Source organism: Terrapene carolina, unplaced genomic scaffold (genome assembly GCF_002925995.2).
Source record: "Terrapene carolina triunguis isolate 2854851 unplaced genomic scaffold, T_m_triunguis-2.0 Scaffold848, whole genome shotgun sequence".
In the NCBI taxonomy this organism is placed as follows: domain Eukaryota; kingdom Metazoa; phylum Chordata; order Testudines; family Emydidae; genus Terrapene; species Terrapene triunguis.
The window spans coordinates 223147-231803 of record NW_020665199.1 but is presented as its reverse complement, the minus strand read 5'-3'; the positions used below and the strand labels follow the sequence as shown (position 1 = coordinate 231803).

General features: G+C 55.8%; 1 protein-coding gene across 1 annotated transcript; it reads right to left on the bottom strand.

Annotated features, from left to right (window-relative positions):
• Positions 1–218: 218 nt before the first annotated feature.
• LOC112112651 (lysozyme C-like) lies at positions 219–2051 on the bottom strand. The gene is made up of 4 exons (XM_024208641.3): positions 1895–2051; positions 1226–1387; positions 834–912; positions 219–279 (listed from the first exon to the last, which is right to left on the bottom strand). Exons 1-4 carry the CDS (start codon positions 2049–2051, stop codon positions 219–221), a joined length of 459 nt encoding a protein of 152 aa, XP_024064409.2.
• Between the last annotated feature and the right edge of the window lie 6606 nt (positions 2052–8657).

The following is an 8657-nucleotide window of genomic DNA, read 5'->3' as shown; positions in this document are numbered from 1 at the left end:
CGCCGGCCCCCCCTGCCATGCCCCGCCCTTTGGCCAGCTCCCTGGCCCCCTGCCCCCTCAATCTGCCATTAATCCCTGTACTTAGCTATCCCTCCATCCTCGCATGCACCCCAATATATATCCAGCCCCACACACCCCTTTATCCCCAGCTGCACCCCTCTGTCTACCCCTCCATCCCATGCCCCACCCCCAGCTGTCCGTGCGGCTGGCTCTGGGCTCTAGCATCCACTGACGTATGGCCTCAAATCCTTCCCCCTGCAGTGATTGTTCCACGCGACCCTGCCGGAGAAGAGCAGAGAGTGAGTCAGGGGGGAGAAGGGGCCAGCGGGCCGGTGTCCTGGCCCTGCCCGTGGCCAGCTGGACGTGGCGCATCTGGCCCTGGTGGAGAGGGCAGGCGTGGCAGAGAGGGGTGGGTGGCATGGGACCCTACACTCTGTTATCAGTGTCGGGGGGTCTGGGAGGTGATTGGGGTCTAGTGGTTAGAGCAGGGGGGCTGGGAGCCAGGACTGCTGGGTTCTCTCCCCGGCTCTGGGAGAGGAGCGGGATCTAGTGGTTAGAGCAGGGGGCGCTGGGAGCCAGGACTCCTGGGTTCTTTCCCTGGCTCTGGGAGAGGAGCGGTATCTAGTGGTTAGAGCAGGGGGTGCTGGGAGCCAGGACTCCTGGGTTCTTTCCCTGACTACAAGAGGGGAGTGGGGGCTAGTGGTTAGAGCAGGGGTACCAGGACTCCTGGGTTCTACGCCCAGCTCTCCCCACTTGCTGCTTCCCTCCTGGGATGCACCTGGGCCGTTTCCCCTCCTTACCCTACACCCCCCCCCCGTACCAGTGAAACTCACCAGGGCGTGAGGCCACGCGCCTGCTGTGCGATGAGCTTAGCGCATTTCATGTCGTCCGCGATATTGTCATCCATGAGCTCTGGGGGGCAGAGAGATGGGTGGGGTGAGCCAGGGGTCAGAGGAGGGTGTGGGGACTGAGGGAGGTGTGTGGGGCGGGTGGGTGGATGCGCGGGAGGATGGATGGAGAGGCGGGAGTGGGGGTAGATCCGTGGGTGGACGGATGGACAGATGGAGGGACATGAGGTGTGAGGCGTGGACAGACATGGATGGAGGGGTGGGTGGAGGGGCCAGAGGGGAGGACGGACGGCTGGATGGATGGAGAGCGAGGAGTGGAGGGGGGGTGGCATGGCCGTGTCGGGTGGGTCCCTGCCCCCCTTCCCTGCCCCTCTTACTGCTGCAGGCGATGTGGCAGCCGTTGGTGGCCCCCGGCGTCTGCCCGTCGGCGCACCAGTACTTGCTGTTGATCTGGAAGATCCCGTAGTTCGTGCTGCCGTCCTTGTCGTGGTTGATGGCCCTGGTGTTGTAACTGCTCTCGTGCTGTACCAGGCAGACCCCTGCGTGCGGGGAGAGGCCGGGTGAGGGGGCGGGACCCCTTCCTGGCCGAGCCCCTGGGGGCTCGATCCACAACCCGCCGCTCAGCGGCTGCCTAACCCTGGAGGTGCCTAACTCCCCTGGGGCCCCTGCCCTTCAATCCACCTCCCCAGCTCCATACTGGGCCGGGCGCGCGTATGCCAGGGGCAGCCTTGTGCCTAGTGGTTAGAGCACGCAGACGGCATGTAGGAAATCTAGGGTCCTCCCCCCAGCCCCCACGCCTGCCACGGAAAAGGGATTTCGAATGGGTGCGGAGGGAAGAACGCCCTGGCCGCTGAGCCACACCGGGTGGCCTCCATCTCCCGTATAGCAGAGGGACCCCCCAGGGCAGGGGGACTGCCCCCTGGGTCCCTGCTAAGAGCTGGCTGGGAGCTAGAGTTGGCCCTTTAATTCTTTGCGAGGAGCTGGGCGTGGGAGCCCTGGGGGGAGCCGGCCCCGGCAGCGGTGGGTAGATGGGGGCAGCTACTCACAATCAGCCACCGTTTTCCTGGCGAAGCCCTCCAGCTCGTTCTCCCTGAAGATCTGGACCAGCCGGCACCGGGAAATGATGACGCCCTGGCAGCCGGGGGGCGTCGCGGCCAGCAGGACGAGGAGAAGCGGGAGCCCGAGGAGCAGCAGCGGCTTCATGGTGGCCGAGGCTGCGTCTGGCTGGGTGTCGGAGCAGCCGCTCGGGGCCCCCCCTTTTATGCCGGCTCCGGGGCAGGGAGCCAAGGCCCCCGCCCAGCGCATCCTGCAGGGAACGGCTCCAGGGGGAGCCGCCCAGGCGTGTCTGTTCCCAGCAGCCGCCTCCCGCATGGTAATTCAGTTTGCGTCAGGGACTTCTAGTTAAAGGCTGCCTGTTTTGAAGGCCTCCGAAATCCACCAGCTTCGGCGGAGCCCTTTGAAATGTGGCGCCCCTCAGGAGGGTGTGGAGGCGAGTTAGTGACCCCGATTTGGGAGCATTTGAGAGCCGGGCGCTGGAGATATCGCCCGCCCCAAAAGAGCCGTTTTTCAAAAAGTTTCTAAGCACGAAAACAACAAGGAGTCTGGTGGCACCTTAAAGACTAACAGATTTATTTGGGCATAAGCTTTCGTGGGTAAAAACCTCACTTCTTCGGATGCATAGAGTGAAAGTTACAGATGCAGGCTTTATATACTGACACATGGAGAGCAGGGAGTTACTTGGCAGGTGGAGAACCAGTGTTGACAGGGCCAATTCAATCAGGGTGGATGTGGTCCACTCCCAATAATAGATGAGGAGGTGTCAATTGCAGGAGAGGAAAAGCTGCTTCTGTAATGAGCCAGCCACTCCCAGTCCCTATTCAAGCCCAGATTAATGGTGATAAATTTGCAAATGAATGTTAGTTCTGCTGTTTCTCTTTGAAGTCTGTTTCTGAAGTTTTTTTGTTCAATGATAGTGACTTTTAAATCTGTAATAGAATGACCAGGGAGATTGAAGTGTTCACTTACTGGCTTATGTATGTTACCATTTCTGATGTCCGATTTGTGTCCATTTATTCTTTTGCGGAGGGACTGTCCGGTTTGGCCAATGTACATGGCAGAGGGGCATTGCTGGCACATGATGGCATATATAACATTAGTAGATGTGCAGGTGAATGAGCCCTTGATGGGGTGGCTGATGTGGTTGGGTCCTCTGATGGTGTCGCCAGAGTAGATATGGGGACAGAGTAGGCAACGAGGTTTGCTACAGGGATTGGTTCCTGGGTTGGTGTTGGTGTGGTGTGGTGTGTAGTTGCTGGTGAGTATTTGCTTCAGGTTGGGGAGTTGTCTGTAAGCGAGGACTGGCCTGCCTCCCAAGGTCTGTGAGAGTGAAGGATCATTTTCCAGGATAGGTTGTAGATCGTGGATAATGCGCTGGAGAGGTTTTAGCTGGGGGCTGTATGTGATGGCCAGTGGTGTTCTGTTATTGTCCTTGTTGGGCCTGTCCTGTAGTAGGTGATTTCTGGGTACCCGTCTTGCTCTGTCAATCTGTTTCCTCACTTCCCCAGGTGGGTATTGTAGTTTTACGAATGCTTGATAAAGATCTTGTAGGTGTTTGTCTCTGTCTGAGGGGTTGGAGCAAATTCGGTTGTATCTTAGGGCTTGGCTGTAGACAATGGATCGTGTGATGTGTCTTGGATGGAAGCTGGAGGCATGTAGGTACGTATAGCGGTCAGTATATAAAGCCTGCATCTGTAACTTTCACTCTATGCATCCGAAGAAGTGAGGTTTTTACCCACGAAAGCTTATGCCCAAATAAATCTGTTAGTCTTTAAGGTGCCACCAGACTCCTTGTTGTTTTTGTAGATACAGACTAACACGGCTACCCCCTGATACTTTCTAAGCACATTGTTTTTTGCTCAGAGCGAGAGAAAGCGAATGACTGACGTGCTGTGGATCAAAATGACCTTGGTGTGTTGAGTTTTAGCCAATGGAGTGCGTGGAACCCACAAAATCTTCGGGGGACCCAAACCGAGAACGGTATTAAAGAAAACGTCCCCTTGTTTTTTAACACTGCGGCTGCGCCAAGGCCGGAAAAGGGCTAGTGGGTTTCCACACCCTCTAGAAGCCGAATCGTTACTTGGCTTGCTTTAAATTTGGTGCGGCTCACGGGGATGCAGGACAGCCTTGGAGATCCAAATCTGGGGTCATTAGACCCAGGGGTTCCTGAGTGACAGCCTCTTCTCCACCCCAAAACCAGTTTCCATCTGCTGCCGGGTGCTGTTAAACTGAGAGGGCGTAATGACTGGGTGAATCACAGCCCTCATTGAGATTGATAGCCGTGAGCTCACCCTTCAATTAACTTAACGATAAGTTAAGTGCGAGGCTCCACCCAAGATAAAGGCATTTTGGACTGAGGCCTTGTCTACACTTCAAATATAGGTCGATACAGCTACATGGGTGAGCGGTATGAAAAAATCCACTGCCCCCCTGAACGACGTAGTGTAGCCATGGCTAGGTTGTCTGCCGTCTGCTTCCATTGACTAAGCGACCGCCACTTGGGGAGGTGATTTCACCTTCCATCAGCATAGCTTGCGTCTACGCCATGGTGGGGGGTTGCTGGCGTAGCTCTGGGCGCCAGAGCTGAGTTGTACAGTCCACGTAGAGCAGTCGATGTAGGAGAGCAGATCGGCACCGCGCTGTGGAGCTGTTTCTGGGAGCCGTGCTGGTTTTCTCGGGGCATCTGCATGGCTGCAATTGGGGAATTTGGAGGGTTCGCGGCTGACCAGCAAATGCATCCTGGATGACACCGAAACATCACAAGATCTGACCGGCTGCCATGTGGCAGAGACGGGTCCAGCCCAATGGAAAGCTCCCTTCTCTCAAACATCTCTTGATATTTCGCGATGGGAACCAGCTGTGACCCCTCTGCTGGCCCCGCCGCAAACTCCACCCTTCAACCGGCTCTCAAGGTGCCACTGCAGCTTTTGGACAATCGAGAAAACGTGCCTTTGAAGCTTGTGACCTCAAGACTCAACCCAAGCTCTTCGCGGGCCAGGCCATTGGTCTCCCTGCAATCTGTTCCGTTGCTCGAACCTGGGTCACGTAGAGTAGATGTAACCCACACACCTCCTGGGTGTGGTGCTCTGTCCCATCTAGTGGCACCGAGACCACTTTGAGAGAGAGATCAAATGAGTCTGCTCTACTGCCTTCGCTAATGGCCAGTTGGCTCTTAGCTCATGCGGTAGAGGCTCATGCACTAAGCTCCAGAGGTCCCTGGTTTGATCCCACCTGCTGATGACCAGCATCTGTTGGCGTTACATAGACACCTCAAGGTTCTTGAACACTACTGTCAATGGTGCTACCACAGGATCTGCCGAATCAAGCAGGACGATGGACCCACCAACCAAGTCAAAACCTCCATCCTTGACGTGCTGATCATCCCCCGCCAACACCCTTGGGCTGGGCATGTTCTTCAACAGCCAGAAGATTGACTCCTGAAGTCAGTCACGTTCTCCCAACTGAGCCACGGCCAGCAGATGAAGGATGGGCTAAAAAAACCACTTCAAAGACACCCTCAGAACCAAGCTGAAGATGTGCAATATTGACCCAAACTCATGGGAGACCCAAGCCCTCAACTGACCAAAATGGAAAAGGACCTTATGGGGACGATCCCAGGATTTCAAGATCCAACAGAGAAAATGGGAAAGGAGGAAAGAACATGATGCTGCCCGACTTGACGATCCAGATCCACCCCTTCCATTGAGAGACATCTGCCCCCGTCGGGACAAGATCCGTGGATCTCAGCTCAGTCTTTTTAGCCACCTGCAGATCCGCCAGTGATAACCCACCATGGTTTTATGGAAAGCAATCATCCTCGAATGGTTGTGGAGAGGGGGCCAGGTTGGAGCGGGAACGCACCTGCATCGGGGCTGGCTTGTGATGCGAATTGCCGGATGTGACATCTCCTGTTGTCACGGCTTTGTAGGGACGCTACAGCGTATAATGCTGATGAGTTTGAAACTCTAATTAGTGTGGAATCTGCTGAAGGGCAAATGGGAGAATATAAATATTCAAAATAAGGTCCTGAATTCAAGGGCGGGGTGTGTGAAGACAGGGCAGAAAAGAGCTGGAAACGTGCCCTGGAATTTGGGTACAGCCGGTTTCCCGTAGCGAGGTCAACCGGCTTGTGATCTTTGTTTTCCACAAATTGTAGGTGCTGGTGACTGTGCCGATAGCCAGAGCCTAAGAGCTCTCTCTCTGTTTGTATCCGTATGTTTAGTTATTTTAACGAGAAAAGCTAAGAAAAGCGTCTCTCTCTCTCTCTCTCTCTCTCACGTGTGACCAAACCAACAAGAATCATCCGCCCGAAAGAAGCTGTAGTAGTAATAAATAGCATAAGGGTAATGAATACTTTACTACACCACTAATTCCCACCAGCAGCGTGTCTTTCCCTTTTCGACAAGGTAGGAGAGCTGATGGCAAAACCTCAATGTTAGCACAGAGTCAGGGTTGATTGGGGGTCGGTTGTGCCCTTGTAGGACGGCTGAGTGGAGCATAATACAAATCTCTGAAATCTGGGAAATGCACAGTTAAGGCTGCCTTTGTCACCTTATCTCTGCCCTCTTTTGGCACAGCCCCAGTATGCCCCATTAACATACATGCCTTAAGTCTGCCAGCCCCACAGTGGTTGAAATGTACATGCTCCTCATCTCCTTTTACAACCTGTTTGCATTGCCTGGTTGTCAGCTGTTTGGATTTTGTTCAATTCCCTGTTCTGCAAGGGGACGACATACCTCCAGGCAACCTCACTTCTGTGTTAGTGTCGCCATGTACAACCAGGGTTTGGGAGGGGAGTGGGGGCTAGTGGGTTAGAGCGGGGGCGGGGGAGGGGACTGGAAGCCGGCTCTGTATGACCTTGGGTAAGTCTTTCCCCAGCTCTGCTTCTCCTCCTGTCTCCCCTGCAAAATGGGGAGATGAAATTTCATTTCCTTGTAAAGCCTTTTTGGACCGAAACCCAAATCAGAACTGAGCTGAGGCTCCCTGGATTGTTGGTTCCCACCCCGGCCCTCCCGCCCCGCATCCCTGGGCCATGAGCTGGCAATGGGGAGCCGCCCCGTGCCACCCCCACACCGAGGTGGGGAGAGACTGACACAGCTCCCTTGGCAGGCAGAAGTGAGCAGGCTGGTCTTCTGCTCTGGATAACCAGCCAGAGCTGCCCAGTCAGATGGGAAAACCGTGATCTTGGAAGGTGAGAATGTCTACTGCCCTCTTCTTCCATCACCCGGCTGCCCCTTCCTCCATCACCCGTGTGGCGCAGCTGCTGCTTGTGCCAAGAAGAAAGGAGCTGATCTGGTAAAGGATGGCGCTCAGATGGCCCGATTGTCCCAGAGGACAGCAAAAAACCCACCACGGTCCCTGCCTCGCTGACATGGGGCGAGCCAGAGCTGAGCACGGGAGCGGGCCCACCGGCCGGGCCTTTTTCTGAACCGTCTCAAAGCTCCCAGCCCGTCTCTGATGATTCAGAGCAGAGTGTTGGGGGGGAAAAAACCCAGAATGCATCTGGCTCATTGTGCATCTGAGAGTCGGAGTGGGGGACCTTCCTGACCCTGCAGGCCAAGCCCTGAAGCATGAGACTGGATTGGAAAAGGCTTCCTAGATTCAAAGGTTCCCTAGGCCAGAGGGGACTCCATGCCTACCCCGTCCATGCCAGATTGTAGCACATGCCACAGCATCAGCATCAAAGCCTGCCTTTTAGAGAGACAGCTCATTTCACCACTTCCAACCCTGGTGGGAACCATGGTGGTCGGCCAATCTGACCTCCACAGCCCAGAGCCCTGCCCCCAAATAATTCCCTGGGCAGATCTTTTAGGGAAACTTCCCAGGATGGCAGGAAAATGGCCCCGGCTGGAGAAGCCGCTCCCCTCTTGGGCAATTGTTTGGTGCTTAATTCCCTTGGGGGCGGGGGGGTTGAAAAATTTCCACCCTAAGTCCCTGGCTGAATTTATCCCACTGCAACTTCCTTTCCAGTTCGTCCAAGGAGGCAGGGCGAGTGAGTGTCCCTCCCCACCCCCCACCACAAGGAGGAGCAACGCTGGGCCGGCATGGGAATCGGCTGTAATATTTGTACAAATCACGTGCGTGCCTCAGTTTCCCCCCCACCCCTTGTGGGCTGCACTGCTACCTAGGGGGGTGGGAAGAGGGGGGTTGATTCCCTGCAGAAGCCCAGAGATGGAGGTGGGACAGGCCCCGGGCTGTCTCAGGGTACGGGTCAATGACTCTCTCCCTCCCAATCTCTGTGCATGGTAGTCTGGAGGGTTTCACAGAGCTCTGCGCTCACGCTGGGTCAGGGAGGTGAATCGATGAACAGCTTCCCTTAGTTTGGGACAAACATCCTGTTAATTACCCCAAACTCCCGCTGCAACCCATCAGCCGCTGCTCTCCGCCCCCGGCTCCCGTCCCCAACGGCCACGGCAGCTAACGATGCCCAGAGCGGCAGGGAACCGTTACCGGTAACTAAGACGCTGGGGATGGATCACAGCGGGAAGCAGGGGTGTAGCCCAGGGGAGGGCCATGCTGCCTTCCCCATCTCTGTCTGCTCCCGCAAGACCCATGCCTGGTGCTTGAGCTTCCCCCTGCGCTCTTAGCTCAACACGCCTTGGCCGAAAGTCCTTGGGACAAACCAAACCGAACCCCAAGACAGACCCGTTCCTCACAGACCAACAAACTCACTACACCAAGGTGGCACTACACCCGAGGAGGTGGGGGGGAACATGTGAGATTGTGACCAAGTGAGAATTTTTGCAATGGTTT

What these genes read in the sequence shown, in the direction of transcription:
- LOC112112651 (XM_024208641.3), bottom strand. Translation starts at nt 2,051, where the DNA reads ATGAAGCCGCTGCTGCTCCTCGGGCTCCCGCTTCTCCTCGTCCTGCTG. An exon ending in CAGGAAAACGGTGGCTGATT is followed by an intron (nt 1,388 to 1,894) that starts GTGAGTAGCTGC and finishes CCCCGCACGCAG; the next exon opens with GGGTCTGCCTGGTACAGCAC. An exon ending in CTGCCACATCGCCTGCAGCA is followed by an intron (nt 913 to 1,225) that starts GTAAGAGGGGCA and finishes TCTGCCCCCCAG; the next exon opens with AGCTCATGGATGACAATATC.